General features: G+C 42.3%; 1 protein-coding gene and 1 long non-coding RNA gene across 5 annotated transcripts in view; both read right to left on the reverse strand.

Moving 5' to 3' along the window:
• Nucleotides 1-12222, reverse strand: part of PDE7A (phosphodiesterase 7A) — a 114044-nt gene extending 101822 nt beyond the window's left edge. For 3 of the 4 annotated variants that reach the window (XR_011570588.1, XR_011570587.1, XR_011570589.1), the window contains exon 1: nt 11569-12222. Coding sequence is in view for 1 of the 4 variants with exons in the window: in XM_019973729.2 (XP_019829288.2) it covers nt 11569-11706 (138 nt within the window). In the remaining 3 variants the exon portion in view is untranslated. The remainder of the gene's footprint in view (nt 1-11568) is intronic. The other variant, XM_019973729.2, reaches the window with a different exon arrangement.
• LOC139186906 (uncharacterized) lies at nt 244-11560 on the reverse strand. The gene is made up of 2 exons (XR_011570590.1): nt 4518-11560; nt 244-4450 (listed from the first exon to the last, which is right to left on the reverse strand). It is a non-coding gene; the product is annotated as an uncharacterized lncRNA (long non-coding RNA).
• Nucleotides 12223-17323: the final 5101 nt, after the last annotated feature.

The following is a 17323-nucleotide window of genomic DNA, read 5'->3' on the forward strand; positions in this document are numbered from 1 at the left end:
GGTCAGGCACACGCATCCTGAGGAGCACCTAGGCATGGAGAGTTTCAAGGCCATCGATTTCTAGGTTCTCAGCTTCCAAATGTACAATGTTCTAGAACCATTCTACTGACACTTTCCATTTACCTCCTCTGCCCTTTCATCTTTCCTCTTCTACCAGGGGTAACTCACACTTCCTAAAACTTCCTGTGTAGCTGGGGCCTGACAACAGCTGAGGAGCCCAAAGGAGAGTTTAAAGCATTCATGTTGAAAAAGTTAATTGCTTTCCGGACTGTGTATCAACGTTTTTTTTTTTTTTTTTTTTTTCAAGTCAAGGAGTCACCAGCTCCTACTATCATGAAAATGGAAAGAGGATCAAGTCCATTTGCTAAATCTATAAATGAGACTTCTCAATACTTCCACTATTAAAGTAAGAAAGAAGAAAATCAATGGAGAACTTCATCTTTTCTAATAATATTTATAAATAGATAAAAACTATTAATAAAATGATTAAAATAAAATTCATTTCCCATTAAATTTTTACTATTTAATACTTATAAATTTTATAACTCACATGTTATTTTGAATGTCTACTGGCTATCACTATATCAACAACTCAAGCCAAAATAAATTTGACATAGCCTTACAGACACAGAAAATTTCAAATGTTTTAAATTATAATTGTTTTTGCATAGAACTCAGAAGAAATGGTGACACTGCTAAAATATTTTCTATTTCCATCTGTTAAATTAATGAATGGATTTGCTTTTGTTGTACAAAAGTATACTGTGACTGATAATTATTCTTTTATACTTGAAAGCATTTTAAGGATAAGCAGAAACAATCAAATAGAAATGAGGTCAAAGAGAAAAGAAATATACAAATTCTGACTTGAAATTAAGAGCTTGCTCATACCACGGTTTAAGTAATACACCAAAATCTACATCATTTACAAATACTGACAATTGGAAGAAAAGTTCTAGATGAGTAAAAAGGGAGCCAGTCTTTTTTCAAGTTTTTCAAAGGGATGTGAGCAAAAAAATGTTTGAAAACCCTTGTGGTAAAAGTCAAAATATGTTGTTAGTCTTAACCTTTATCCTAAGATACTGCCTATTGGACATCCTCACCTGGATGGCTCCCCAAACACTTGAACTCGACATATTTAATGTGAACATAAAATGCACTCTACCACCCTTGCCCAGGCCTCCACACACATACACAAAAGAGGAAAAGAAGAAAAACAAAATCTGCCTCTTCTTTTGTATTTTTGTTAACTAGCCTCATGATCTAACTACTTGGTCTCCCAAATTTAAAAGGTGCAAAATTTTTGTTGGTTTGTTTTTAACCTCTCAAATCAAATCAGTTCCTAGGATCTAACTCCTCCTTTCTATTCCTTCCACCACTACCACTGCTCAAAATCTCTTCACAGGCTGTCATCAAATAGCTCTTCTTTAAAACAATAACTATACTTAAATGTACTTCCCAACACCTCCCATGGAGAGTGAAACCACTTTATCATTACCAGAGAGCTATATGCCTGCCAATCACACAAATGAGTTACCAAAGAATCACAGAATCATGAAGTCGGCGGGAATCAGAAGAGTGAAACCCCTACACAAGAACTTCATCCAAGTATCTTTTGGGAATTTATAATCTCACGAGGCAGTGTTCATGAGGTGTTCTTCTCTGGACATCTCGATCATAGATCCAGCCCAAATACAACTTATTTAACTTTTTCTAGGATTACTGTAGTTAAAAAAGAGATTTTTGTGATGCAGGGACTTCAAACCTGTGCTCTGTGATGACCTAGATGGGGTGGGACCGGGTAGGAGGTAGAAAGGAGGTTCAAGAGGGAGGGAACATAAACACACCCATGGCTGATACATGTTGATGTATGGCAGAAACCAACACAACATTGTAAAGCAACTATCCTTCAATTAAAAATAAATTTTTAAAAAGGAGATTCATGCTAAAAGAACATGTAAAATTACATAAACTTCTAAACAAGAAGTTAAGTTACTTATAATTTCACCATCCAAAGATAGCCTCAATTAGCATTTTGGGATATATACTGGCTCCACACCCCCCGCCCCCAGCCCTCTTTTGCAAGCATTCGATGTGTGTGAATGTTTATGCTTTGTGATTTATTTTTAAACACAAAATTTTTTTAAAACGCCAAGGTTTTGTTTGCTAGCTTAATGTTGCTATAAACAATTTTTCATGCAATTAAATAATCTTCAAATTCTTCCAAGTTATTTAAGTAGGTACGTAATACAGAAATAACAGGAAATACTAAAACTTATGTAGCCATTTGTAAACCATACAATATATACTTTAAATTCAATGCATTTTAGTAGTCACACAATGTAAAGAATATCATATACTCAGAAGAATACTATAATTTAACCAATTCTTGGAAAAGACTCTGATGCTGGGAGGGATTTGGGGGCAGGAGGAGAAGGGGACGACAGAGGATGAGATGGCTGGATGGCATCACTGACTCGATGGATGTGAGTCTGAGTGAACTCCGGGAGTTGGTAATGGACAGGGAGGCCTGGCGTGCTGCAATTCATGGGGTCGCAAAGAGTCGGACACAACTGAGCGACTGATCTGATCTGATCTGAAATTAGGTTTTTAATTTTTCAGTGATAAATACATGATGAATATCCCTGAAGATTATTAATCTTTATCTAAATTTCTAGTTATTTGCTCAGTACAGATTCCCAAAAGGAAATTATCAGGCAAAAGTATTAATTTTATTCAATTGTCAAATTAATTTTCAGAAAACTTAAAATGACTTAGACTCCTACTAGCAGCTTGCATGAGTACAATCTTCAAGCTATACACTTACTTTTTAAAAAGTTGTCAATGTGAAAACAAAAGTCAGTATCATTCTTTTAACAAGCATCTCTTTTATTACTAGTATGGTTAAATATAAGAACTCCCTTTCTATTTCTATTGTTTCTATCTATTGGTCCTTATCTACCCTCAGGTAACATCTTTTTTTCCCCAGATAGTAAGAGGAAGTAGAAGAGAATGCATGGGCTTTAAGGGTCAGAATGACCCAGAGGTGAATTTATTTTCAATACCTGGCTGTGTTGCCTTGGACAAGAGACAACTTTAAGCTTGGGTCTCCTCCCGTATATTAGCAACTGACCTCACAAAGAAAAAGGCACTGCAATTGAGAACATACAACCAAAGCAAAATCTAAATTAATCCTTTTCTTCTCATTCACATGGCAATCATTCAAATACTAGAAGACAGCAATGCTCCATCACTTCTCAACAGCCACTACCCACCTCCATTACCACCCCTTCCTGAGTCTTTTCTTCTCCAGACTAAATGCCTTCCATTTCCTCCATCACATATCAAACAATACAGTTTCAAATCACCTCACCACCCTAGTCACTGTCTTCACAGTATGACTTGGCTAAATCTTGTCCCCCTAGAACATGGCGTCTAGGACAAAATATTCCAGATATGAAATGAGAAGACCATAGTGAAGGTTATCATTTCAAACAATTGTCTCAAATCATCAAATGTTTTCTTTATCCAGATCTGTGAGTCAACAAAATCTATAACCCATAAACCCAGAAGTCTAACTATATTTCACTCGCCTTCACCAATGAGGCAGACCAGTTTGAAAGTAAGACTCTGGAACATCAAAGGCTCTTCTCCAACATCTTGCCTGATGCTTCAGGCAAGGCAACTGCAAGTACTAAACTCAGTTTATGTACTCCTTAGTAAAAATGGGATCTAACGTCTCTAAGCTCAGTTTTTACTCACTCAGTAAAAATGGGAGTACTGCCTATTACCTCATAAAGTAATCTTTTATAAAGATTGAAAACATCAATTATAGTATCTGGCACATAGGAGGTACTCAATAAGTGAAAACAAATAATTATAATTAATATTAAAGAGAGATTACTGCCTCTTCATTAAGTGCTGTTTGCTGAGTACTTTACATGGTCTTGAGCCCAAGTTTGGTCTACTCAAAACTCTGAGAAAGAGAGTAGGTTTGGCCAAAATTTAGTCACCTAATTAACAATTTTTCTTTCCCAAACTATGCCCTCCCTGCCTTTGTCCCTGCCTTCTCCCTCTAGCCATCTTCTGAAAACGAAGCGCCAATCCCTACCAGCAGGTGGAGGCATGGAGCAAGAATCCTAAATTCCCATTCAAAATTAGAAGCAGGAGAGATTCGTGTCCATCACAAGATCAGTGGCACTGGTCCCTTAAGAAGGCTCTCTGCCAGCAGCCAAAATGAAGCCCTGCATGCTTAGAAGGCTCATCTACAAATATAATTTTTATTCCTTTCCCCATACCCTGATCACATGAACATTTATACCCGAATGCAACCATACAAAGTATCATTCACTCATGAATAATCTTTTGAAAGGTGTATTTGTCAACAACGTAAAAATTTACCTTAATTTCAGGCAAGAACAGACCATTTAAATGTGGAAGAGAATAAACACTCAATTTCTCTCAATTCAAATGATAAAATATGAACAATGTGTAGCAATAATAAAATAGGTTTTGACTTTTTTTTTTAATTAGAAGAATAAAAATCAATTGTTGAAGTTTTCTGGAGTGGTCAAAGGGAATGTAAGAAGGTCCAGAAAACTTTGACTAAAGATCTGAGTGAAAAAAAGATAATGAGTCAAGAGATTTCTAAAAAAATTAGAAAGATTTTACAAAAACACAGCAAATGTGATACACAGTCTATAGTACAGACAAAAAAAATTAAATTCATTAAGAGTATCTGCATGCAGTGAGGGATCTTTATCATGTAAAATTTCCTAAGGTCTCTATAACTATTAATGATTCTAGACAAAAATTGAGTCAAGCTAAACTTTGTCTATTTCCCTTTCTTTAGGTCTCCTCTTCCGAGCTTGTCTCTGTATCCATCCTCAGAAAAGAATTCAATTCTCTAAAACTGCTCTAACCCTTTTTGAAAAGAATGAAGGGAAGGAGGGAAGGAAGAGTTAGCAGAAGTCTTATCAAACTGCTTCAAAAAGAATGGATGGCACACATCCCTCCCTGTTTTCCCCTAAAGTGAGCCCCCTGATCTTCCTAACTCCTGTAAAGGGCTTAATATTTTACCTCTAGCAGGGCTTCCATGTTTAAAAAAGAACTTTTGAGTATCCAGTATATACAACTGACAGAACTCTAGGCAATGCAACAAAGCCACAAAATCTGGACAAAGGGCTAAAACCTCTCAACCTTTCACATCCCACAGACGACACATGCTCCTGATGACAACGTATAAACCAACAATTTCAACACCCTAATCTTCAGTCAAAACTACAGTCCAAATACACTATAAATTTACATTAATATTATGTGGGAGCAGGTATTTGCAGTATAAATACACACACACACGTTTATTTTGAAGTAAAAGCCCAAACATGGGAGCACTGAATTTAAATCAAATTATGAACCCTTTCTGCAAACAGAACAATGAAACCAAGGTTCCTACCAAAGGAGTGCCTAGTGGGCAGGAAGAAAGTCTCAGAAACAGAATCACTCCCTGGTTCACCACTGGCTACACGACCCTCCCCGCCCCCTCCATCATCCTCCCCACTGGCTTCTGAACACAGGCTAGTGAAGAGCCTTGCAGCTATGCTAACATTTGAAACAGTGCACCTTTACCATCTATTAGGTAGATAACAGCAGCCATAAATAAGCACAGGATATGCAAAGGAGGGACTTTATATTTGGGGGCTCCAAAATCACTGCAGACGGTGACTGCAGCCATGAAATTAAAAGATGCTTCCTCCTTGGAAGAAAAGCTATGACCAACATAGACAGCATATTCAAAAGCAGAGACATTACTTTGCCAACAAAGGTCCATCTAATTAAAGCTATGGTTTTCCCAGTAGTCATGTATGAATGTGAGAGTTGGACTGTGAAGAAAGCTGAGCACCAAAGAATTGATGCTTTTGAACTGTGGTGTTGGAGAAGACTCTTGAGAGTCCCTTGGACTGCAAGAAGATCCAACCAGTCCATCCTAAAGGAGATCAATCCTGGGTGTTCATTGGAAGGACTGATGCTGAAGCTGAAACTCCTATACTTTGGCCACCTGATGTGAAGAGCTGACTTATTTGAAAAGACCCTGATGCTGGGAAAGATTGAAGGTGGGAGGAGAAGCGGACAACAGAGGATGAGATGGTTGGATGGCATCACTGACTCGATGAACATGAGTTTGAGCAAGCTCCAGGAGTTGGTGATGGACAGGGAAGCCTGGTGTGCTGCAGTCTACGGGGTCACAAAGAGTTGGACACTACTGAGTGACTGAACTGAACTGAAGCAGAGGAAATGTCACAAAAGAGGAAATGCAAATGTACAAAAACATATCAGAAAGTGTACTCTTGTTTACTGCAAGTGAAAACAAACAGTGTACCACAGCACATCTACGGAAGCAATAAAGCATTTACTTAAGTGTTTATAAAATATTTTAAATGTTTATCTAACATATAGTATCACGACTGCATACTATACAATTGGAAAGAGATATGCTCATTCATCTTTGAACCATAAAAGTGAAGATTCGAGAAAGTCAAAAAGCTTTCCTACCTCCTGACCCAATCAAGTGATTTCACTCTAAAGACCTGATCAAACTTGCATGAAGGTATTAAATGAAGTTTTGCAGATAACAGCAACAGCCCGAAAGGAACTCTTACATTTAGCATCCAAAGAATGAGCTACTGACAGATCAACATCGCATCACCACTAACCACCATCAACTACAACTACGCACCACATCTGCCAATACCTGAGCCAATAGCCACATGCAGCTATTTAAACAGAACTCAACTGAAAATTCAAACCCACAGTCAAAACTAGCCACACTTCAAGTGCTCATCCAGCTATATACATGGCTGTGTGTGTGTGCTCAGCTGCTCAGTCATGTCCAACTCTTTGTGATCCCATGGACTGTAGTCCACCAGGCTCCTCTGTCCATGGCATTTTCCAGGCAAGAATACTGGAGTGGGTTGCCATTTCCTTCTCCAGGGGATATTCCTGACATAGGGATCAAACCCACAACTCCTGCATTGGCAGGTGGATTCTTTACCATTAGCACCAGCTGGGAGGCCCTGATACATGACTGTTGACTATTAGATAATACAGGAAACATTGCCATCATCAGAAAAACTTCTTCTGATAGTCTATTCATCTACTTAGCTGTGTCATGTCTCTCCTTCTCCCTTACATGCACCCATTTACCCAGAAATATCTTCTTAACCTTAGCCTAAGGAACTACCAAGTGAAGCTTACCTTCTTGTAGTCTCATGACACCTTGATAATGCCACTAGACAAGTATATCACATATAACCATACCATTTTCCTCACCAAAATTCTGTAAGCTTCTTCAAGGAGGAATCAACTGTTTTCCAAGGGGCTCTGAACTGTTCCAGCACACACAGGACTCTGATAATCTTTCCTATACTAAGAACACTGCTAAGGATGACAGATGTACACTATGACTACAAGTTAAAAATGTTTATGAATAAGGACGGCAAGGCTTCAAAAAGAAAAACCTGGTTAGGCTGGCAGGCTCACAAATGATTTTTTTTTTTTTAACTAATTCTTTGCATTTTCTCAGTACCTAACACATTCACAGAAGGTGTTCAGTAAATATTTGTGAAATAGTTTCTGTATTAAAAAAAAAAAAGATACCAATAATGAACCCTATGGCAAAGGATGCACCTCTGGGTGATAATGATGTGCAGAGGTAGGTTCAGCAGTTGTAACAAATGTTACAACTGTAACAAATGATAAAATATCTCACAGGTAGGAGATGTTAACAGGGGAGGGGTGCATCTCTCCATGTTCTACTCAATTGTGCCATGAACATAGAACTGCTCTAAAAAAATTAAGTCTATAAAAAAGATATAGATGCTAAATCAGAAATCAAATTTAGCTTATTACAGTACTAAAAACATGTTTGCACATTAGATCCCCAAATTTTGTTCAATAATAATACATACCATAGACTTATGATCATTTTAAAAAAACTGAACACCTCAGATTTCTCACCCAAATTAGATTCGTTTCCAGTGCATACAAAATCTGATTGAAATAATCCCACGTGAATGGCACCCCACTCCAGTATTCTTGCCTGGAGAATCCCATGGACAGAAGAGCCTGGTAGGCTGCAGTCCATGGGGTCGCAGAGTCGGACACGACTGAAGCGACTTAGCAGCAGCAGCAGCAGCAGTGCTGTTTTGGCATGCTACCAATATACTAACTCAACTTCCACACTTAATAAGCACCTACCTATGAAAAGCACTGTGGCCACAGTGGTGAACAAGATAATTTCTGGTCTCACATTTTTGTTTTCCAAATAACAAAGGTATTCTGCGAGAGAAATGTTTAAATTCAGCTAACAAAAATCCCCAAAATGGCCACACACACACACAAAAATCTATTATCCTTATTTTTCAAATAATTCAAAAACCTCATTATCAACCATTCAAGAAAGTAGTACATGACCTGTTTTAAAACAAAAAGTTAATGCCTCATTTACTTGGCATCCTTGGGAGAACTGGTGCTCCACATAAATGAACTTTCCAGATAACTCATGCTTTCCCATTTAAGCACCAACACAAACTGGAGGTTTTGTTTGTTTTAAACAGTATCAATCTTTAAACTTTTAAAAACAGATTCTATTAAATACTATTTTGACTAATGTCAAAAACATGATTGTGCTGTAGACACTTAAGATGCCAAACTTTTTCAAAGATGCTGGTTTTGAAGAGTGTTTCTTGCAGTCTTGAGCTTATGGTGCATCAGTTGTCAACCTTTGCCGCTCTCAGTGTAAACCTGACTCCAGAAGCCTCCAAGCCCCCTGCAAATGTGCCGTTACTTGGAAAAGGAGTTTGTCAGAACTCAGAGGATCTCCAAATCTCCTTTGGCTGCTCAGAGTCTTCTGATTTCCTGAATCTGTTAAAAAGTCTACAGTTACAAACTCCAAAGCAAGTTTTGGATAAATCAGTTACTGCTAGACCTGGATGAAAGTCTTTATGTTGATTTCCTATTTTCAACTGAGGCTCAGTCAGTGATAACTGCATTAGCTATTCACTCATTCAGCCAGTATTTACTAAGTCCCTACTATGAACTGGGCTCCAATATGAAAGTAAAAATTGAAAAATGAAAAGATTGCTAGTTGTGAACATATTTTAAAATAGAAGTACTCTAAAAAAAAAAAAAAAAATAGAAGTACTCTAAAATGACTTCTACTTAGTACCTAAGGAGGAAAAAAACAAGAACAGGTTTCCTCAAGTCTTTTCAATGAAACTACAAAACCACCTAAACTTTTTATAATTCCTGTAGCTCTAGACTTAGAAACTCAAGATTCAAGGGTAAATGAAGCTTTTGATTTAACCAAATATTTACTTTAGAAGCTCTGATTAAGGTTCCAAGATTTGTCTCTTTTTCAGTCTATTACAAATTCCCATTGGCCTAAAACAAATCACTATGATGTATGTTTTAGTATTAAATGATTATTAAAAAATTTGAAAATGATAAACATACCCACTCAGCACCATGGTAAGTTTAATGTCATTTTAATGTTGGCCATCACTAAGTTGAAAATTCAGGAGAACCAGAAGTTTCTGTACACGTCACTTTGGGGTACAAACAATTTTTTTTTTTTAAGTTTTAAGAGTAAGTATAGTCATCTTCCCAAATGATTCAGAAGGTAAAACAATCTGCATGCAATGCAAGAGACGAAGGTTGGATCCTGGGTTGGGAAGATCCCCTGGAGAAGGAAAATGGCAACCCACTCCAGTATTGTTGCCTGGAGAATCCTACGAACAGAGGAGCCTGGCCAAAGGATGCCAAAGAGTCAGAGACGACTAAGCGACTAAGTATGGCATGGCATTACAGTGTGACTATCCAATATTTGCTTTATCTGCCACAATCAATTTTAAAATTCCATTACCCATTTATATCTAAAGGTAGGAAATGAATTAAGAAGGAATGGGGCTTAAAATTGGTCTCTGAGGATTAATTAAGGCATCAGGTAAAACCCCTGGCATCAGCCTTACTTGTATTAATTCCCTTGGAATCTCCGATATCATTCATTTTCTCCTTGGGGAGCACAACTAACCTTATTCACCTTTTATAATTTTACAAGTGATAACTGATTGCCTTCATTATAACATTTAGACTGAACCGGAAATGAGTATTAGTCATGCGCTACTGATATGAGAAAGGAAAAAGAGTTACTACCATTAAAAACCTTTTTAATCCATTAGTATCAATTTTTTAAAATTTGGAACCTGAAAATGCTTTAAGCAGTACTGTAAGGGCAGATCATGGACCTAACTTTCAAAATAACTACATAACATTATTTTTAAATGTCACTTACAGTAATCTTTACAAGTTGACTCTGACCTCATTAGCATACCACTTTGTCCTGTGAAAGAAGTCTGATTTTAAATAAAAACAATTCAGAGAAACCCAAATATAGGCTTCTGCTCTCTCTCGCCAAACTATTTAGGCAAAGAAGCAAATGACAAATATTTACTGGACACATCTACTCTAAGAAATCTCTATCAGGTGCCAGTAAAAAAAAAGAAATACAGACCGGGTTCAAGTTACTTACAATATACTTGTGTGTGTGTGGGGGGGGAGATATGCTCCCATAAAAGAAGCTAATATTAATCAACAGGAAAAACAAACATATGTGACTTAAAATGTGATCATTAACATGTAACGTTCTGGCAGCAGAAATGGAGGGCAATCAGTTCAAATGTAAACAAAATTCTTCTGTCCTCCCTATTTTAAATCTGGCAATCAAAATCAGCCAGAAATAAGAGGCTGGGCCAACAGCATCACTACGGGGGAAAAAACCAAAAAACCGAAATTCTCAGGAGCAACTGGTACTGGACCATTCAAAACAAAGTCTTCCTGTGAGTGCTCCATCAGTAGTTTTTCTCTTAAAAATCTTATCAAATTAAAAATAAAACTGATTCCTGGCTATCAACCTTCCGGAAACCGAAGCTTTGAGGAGGCACTGTGAATACTTGTTTCTCCGACCTCACTTAGGGTCCATCCACAGAATCGAGTAAGTAGGGAGACGAGCAACCGAGAATCGGCCTATTGTTCGGAGAACTGCAGGACTATCCCAGCACCGCGGGGCGCGCGGGAGGCGCAAATCCAGCACAGGTGTGTAGGGGTGCGGGGTGGCCAGGTGTGCCCAGGACCACAAGTAAGAAAGAGGCCCAACTTCCAGACTGAGAAGTCAAGAAAAGGAAGACGACTTAAGTCATTCCGGACCCTTAAGCCGCTGGGCACAGAGGGGGGCGCGCCTGGGGAGGGTACGAAGAGGTTCCCAGAGCCCACCCGGGTCCAGCATCGAGCAGGCCGGGGTGGGGGGTGGGGTGAGGTTTGAGTCCCGAGGATCAAAGAAAAGCCTCTCGAATCGAGGGGGGTCAGCCTAGACATCCCCAAACAACGGGTAGTGCTGGTCGGGGGGGTGAACGGCGAGGACTGGGGAGTAGGGGTCGCGGAGGTGAAGCCAGGTGGAAGGAGGTAAACAAAAGAGCAGCCCCCAAGTGTGGGGGCCCCGGCGGCGGCGTTTACCTGGGAGAGCTGCCGGGGATTGGGGCAGCCGAAGAGCGCGGAGCTGGAGCTGAAGCTGATGGCTCCTCGGCGGCTGAGGACGTGCTGGGGGACCGGCCTGTCCAGAGGCAGCACCGGCAGCTGGTAACATACTTCCATTGAATACGCCCGCCCTGCCCCCGCGCGGCGCCCGCCCTGCCGCGGCCGCCGGCCCCTGCGCTGGGAAGGGGCCGCGGCTCGGGGGCGCCGGGCCGAGGCGGGGGCAGGGCGAGCGGGCGCCGACCCCGGGCCGGGAAGCCGCGCTCACGCCTCCCCCACCCCAACACTCCGCCGTGGACACCGGCGGGAAGGCGCTGCGGCGGCCGCGGCGACAGTTAACGAAGACCAGCTCGCGCCCGGCTCCCGGGGTGCAAGCGAAGGCAGCACCCGCCAAATCGGAGGGGGAACCCCGGCGTCCCCAGGCTGTTCGGCCCAGAGGAGAGGGTCCGGGGCGGGGGGTGGGAGGGCAGCGGAGCAGGAACGGAGCAAAAACAGAGCAAAGCGGTGCAAGAACACACAGCTGGAGCCAGCAGCGAGACCCTACGCGCGCGGGGCTCGGATGCAGGCACCAGCTCCGGCCGCGGTCCTGCCCCCTCCCCTCCCCTCCCCTCCCCCGGAGCCTGACTTCACTCCGCCGCCGGCGCGAGCCCGGCGTAATTCACACTTTGCAGCCGCGGACCCTGCGCCAACCACGGCCGCCGCCACCGTGACGTCACGACGCCGCGCCGCAGGCCCCGCGCCGCCGCAGCGCCTAGGGAGCCGGGCTAGCGGTGGTGGGGTTGAGCCGCCCTCCCCCGGGGCCGCACCTCGGGGCTCACTCACCATCCCCTCCCGCTGCCCTCCTCCCCGACCCACCCTCGTCCTGCAGCACTCCACCACCCTGGCCAAGGCGCGTGCGCACGAGGCCCCACCGTATGGGGATATTCCCCCTTATCGCTAAACTCTAGCGTTGGGGCGCGCGCTGAGGGTGTGGGGTGGGCTCCGCCTACGCGAGAGGCGCGATTCCGGCCTTTTCGCTTCGGAAACCCCAAGCACGCGGCCCAGTCGCAGCGCTCAGCCCTGACTGCGGGGTCACCGCCGTGTTTCCCTCCTTGAATTCCCATTCTTGGGGCTCGTTGGGGACCGCTGCGGCAGTGACGTCGGCGGGCCGCGCGGCCACCGGACTCCCCTCTACGTCACTGCCAGCACCCCGGGAGGGTCGGGGTCGAGCGCTCCCCTGGCAGGTGCGGGCCCTGGGGCCGTCCCGGGTGGAGGGGCGGAGAGCAGAGCCCAGATAAGCGGGCATGAGGAGGGGGCGATGGGTTGGAGGGAAAACACCCGAGACTGAGAAAGAAGAAGTGAGAGTATGCACTGGAAAAAATGAGAAGAGAAGAATGAAAATGAGAAGACAAAGGGGGAAAAGAGACTGCACGCCCTTTTACCAAACTTGTTTTTGTTTCTTGGCTTCGATTTTTAGAAGGCAGGAGGAAAACTCTTGACCCGAGTTGTAGACTGCAGGTTTATTTTGTCACGTTTTTCCTCAAACCGTGAAAGCTTTTCAGCTGCAACTCTTTGTTTCAAGTGCATTCCAGCCTCTGGGACATCAGCCTAAACCAGCTCTCCCCGGTTGGCAAAATTGCTTGGGCTCTGCTCTCAGGGGACCCACCCTTCCACTTACGTGCTATGACCAGCCACTGGCAAGGTGGCAGGTCTTTGAATGTACTGCATAACCCGTTCGGATGAGATCAGATATCATACGCTCGTGATTCCATAAATCAACAGAAGTCTGCAAAACCTTTTATCTTTCCACGGCATCTGTTTCTTGTGTATCACTTAATACTTTCTACGTCTTTGCGGGTATTTTTCAATTTGTCCGCTTTCTACTATTCAAAAAGACATCACTTCCACTGTGGTTTCATGGATTTTTTTTGTCTTCACTAAGTGGAAGCTTCCCTTAAGCGCAACTTTTACCAACCCATGTCCTTGGACTCTTGGATAGGAGCCAGATGGAAAGTTCAAGTAAGGCTTTATTGGGCCTCATGCTACTGCAGGAGGGAGTGAAAACTAGCAACAGATCCCCTTGCTAGCTCCCTGGGGGAGAGGGGGGAGGGGCATGAGCCTGTCCCTTAAATGGAGTGAGGGTAGGGGTCCTGAGGTCATGCTGGAGAGGTGGCCTAGGTGGTCTACCCAGCCCTTTGATGATGTTGTGTGCAGAAATAATACACAGTACCCTGCTTTTGCTCCCCACATCTCAGAAGTGGCAGTTGGGTTTTTGGTCTTTTTGTAGCTTATTGTTCATAATTTGCCCCAGCTGTGCATGCATACCTGTATTATTTTTAGCCCCTTATTGTTTCTTTGTATTTATTGCTGGAGGAGCCCTCTGTTCAGGTGTAAGGACTGCATCAAAGGGTCCCAGGTCTTTGAAACCCTAATTACTCCCACAACATCTCACACATGTATTGAGCACCCTCTGTATGCTTGTGATTAAGCTGAGTACTCTCTTGCTTACTTCTGATGAAAACCCCATGAGGCAATAGTTTCTAAATTGAAACGAGGCTGAGGGAAACATAACTTGCCTAAGATCTTCCACAGATAAATGGCAGAACTTACCTCCAATAACATCTTAATTCTGTGTTCATCTAAACACCCAGAAGGCAATATTGGTGTGATATCAGACAGTATATGCCAAAATAACTGTCATATTTAGTAACATCTAAGAGACTCAAGTTTGATTAAGTCATTTGAGAAGACTCAAATGATTCAGAGAGGGGAGCTGACATTTCCTATTCACCCACTGCGAACCATGATAGATAGTCTACATACAATGTTTAACTTAACCCTATGCAACAGCCACATAAGTAAAAACTTGATCCCAGTTCTATAGATGGGGAATCAAGTTTGAGACCATAAACAATTTGTGCCACTTAACTCGGTACTGTACTATTTCAGAGCCATGCATTGCCACCACACCATGTGCTTTTTAGAGACCAGAACTTCAGCTGTTTTCAGTGTTCTTGACTATTGGAGAGTGTATTCTTCAGAAAAACAGAACCAATAGGGAAGGGAGAGAGAGAGTGAGTGATTGGCCACACCTGTGTCTGGTCCAGGAGGCAGAGAAGCCAGAGGAGCTGCAGGCTCTGCTGCCAGGGAGAAGAGTTAGCAGGTCATGTGCCAAATCACAGTGGGGTCTGGGACCCCGTGCAGATCTTTCAAGTGTAATGGCTGCTGCTTCACTTCCACTTTGTAATTCTCTCGCAAATTTCTACTGTGGCCAACTATAACCAAAACTATAAAAGGAAGAGAATTCTGGGAAATCCAGTTCCAGCTTAGCTAATTCCTGAGTACAAAACCATTCCACTCCAAATACTCACCAACTTGACATCCATACACACTCTTTTAATCATATTTAATTTTCAAATAAAAATGATAGCAAAATCATGCCTCTGTCCATATAATGTAACTTTCATATAACCCAAAACAACTCCCTACTTCCCTCAAAGAGGACAGAACCTTAGAGTGATTTTAATTCCTCTTCTTGACAAGTTACAGTATACCTTGGCTATTCTGTAACTTATATACTAAGATACAAGTTTACCTACTGTTAACACACTGTAAGGCACTCACCTCACACACTAGTAAAGTAATGCTCAAAATTCTCCAACCCAGGCTTCAGCAGTACATGAACAATGAACTTCCAGATGTTCAAGTTGGTTTTAGAAAAGGCAGAGGAACCAGATATCAAATTGCCAACATCCACTGGATCATCAAAAAAGCAAGAGAGTTCCAGAAAAACATCTATTTCTGCTTTGTTGACTATGCCAAAGCCTTTGACTGTGGATTACAATAAACTGTGGAAAATTCTGAAAGAGATGGAAATACCAGACCACCTGTCTTGCCTCTTGGGAAATCTATATGCAGGTCAGGAAGCAACAGTTAGAACTGGACATGGAACAACAGACTGGTTCCAAATAGGAAAAGGAGTATGTCAAGGCTGTATATGGTCACCCTGCTTATTTTTATGCAGAGTACATTATGAGAAACGCTGGGCTGGATGAAGCACAAGCTGGAACCAAGACTGCCGGGAGAAATATCAATAACCTCAGATATGCAGATGACACCACCCTTATGACAGAAAGTGAAGAACTAAAGAGCCTCTTGATGAAAGTGAAAGAGGAGAGTGAGAAAGTTGGCTTAAAGCTCAACATTCAGAAAACTAAGATCATGGCATCCAGTCCATCACTTCATGGCAAATAAATGGGGAAACAGTGTCAGACTTTATTTTTTTGGGCTCCAAAATCACTGCAGATGGTGACTGCAGCCATGAAATAAAGACGCTTACTCCTTGGAAGAAAAGTTATGACCAACCTAGACAGCATATTAAAAAGCAGAGACATTACTTTACCAACAAAGGTCCGTCTAGTCAAGGCTATGGTTTTTCCAGTAGTCATGTATGGATGTGAGAGTTGGACTATAAAGAAAGCTGAGCACAGAATTGATGCTTTTAAACTGTGGTGTTGGAGAAGACTCTTGAGAGTCCCTTGGACTGCAAGGAGATCCAACCAGTCCATCCTAAGGGAAATCAGTCCTGAGTGTTCATTGGAAGGACTGATGTTGAAGCTGAAACCAATATTTCAGCCACCTGATGCAAAAAGCTGACTCATTTGAAAAGACCCTGATGCTGGGAAAGATTGAAGGCAGGAGGAGAAAGGGATGACAGAGGATGAGATGGTTGAATGGCATCACGGACTCAATGGATATTAGTTTGGGTAAACTCCGGGAGTTGGTGATGGACAGGGAGGCCTGGCATGCTGTGGTCCATGGGGTTGCAAAGAGTCGGACATGACTAAGCAACTGAACTGAACTGAAGGGAATGAGAGAAGAGTAAAAGAAAATAATTGGTTAATAAATACACAAATTCATATCAAAATTAGGAAAAAAGCTCAGAACTTTTAAAGTCCTTGTATCTGCAATTGACAACATGATCATAATTACTATGTATAACTATTTTCTCCCATTACTTGTTTCATATCCCCTTTGCCTTCAGCAAGAATCTCAGCTGAAAATGATTCCTGGCCTTCATTCCTCGGAGAAGGCAATGGCACCCCACTCCAGTACTCTTGCCTGGAAAATCCCATGGGCGGAGGAGCCTGGTAGGCTGCAGTCCATGGGGTCGCTAGGAGTCCGACACGACTGAGCGACTTCACTTTCACTTTTCCCTTTCGTGCATTGGAGAAGGAAATGGCAACCCACTCCATTGTTCTTGCCTGGAGAATCCCAAGGACGGGGGAGCCTGGTGGGCTGCTGTCTATGGGGTCACACAGAGTCGGACACGACTGAAGTGACTTAGCAGCAGTAGCAGCAGACCTTCATTCCTAAAGGATCTGGCCACCAGAGGTTCTAATTCTATCTAAAAGTATTCTTGGGTTGTAGTTTTCCCTTGCCATAACACATAGCATTGGAGTACTAAATACTAAGAGACACCCCAAAGAATCTCCTGCATTCCAGCCATATTCCTCCTGTTTTCCATTGTGTAGCAACAACTCAAAATCTGTTTAGTAGTCAGGGTCAGTCACCCCAGGCAGTAGTATGAGGTTTCTTCGCCTGTTGGTTAACTAGCACCAGGATCCTCAAATGGCTAAGAGGCAATCTCAACTTCCAGTTTAATTGAACTCTTGTGGTGTATCCTGATGCAAACATTCTTCCTTGAGAATGAAGACCTCTGGACCAGGAGACCCCAAAGTTGCAGGAATGGAAAGCA

Source organism: Bos indicus, chromosome 14, assembly GCF_029378745.1.
Source record: "Bos indicus isolate NIAB-ARS_2022 breed Sahiwal x Tharparkar chromosome 14, NIAB-ARS_B.indTharparkar_mat_pri_1.0, whole genome shotgun sequence".
NCBI classification, from domain to species: domain Eukaryota; kingdom Metazoa; phylum Chordata; class Mammalia; order Artiodactyla; family Bovidae; genus Bos; species Bos indicus.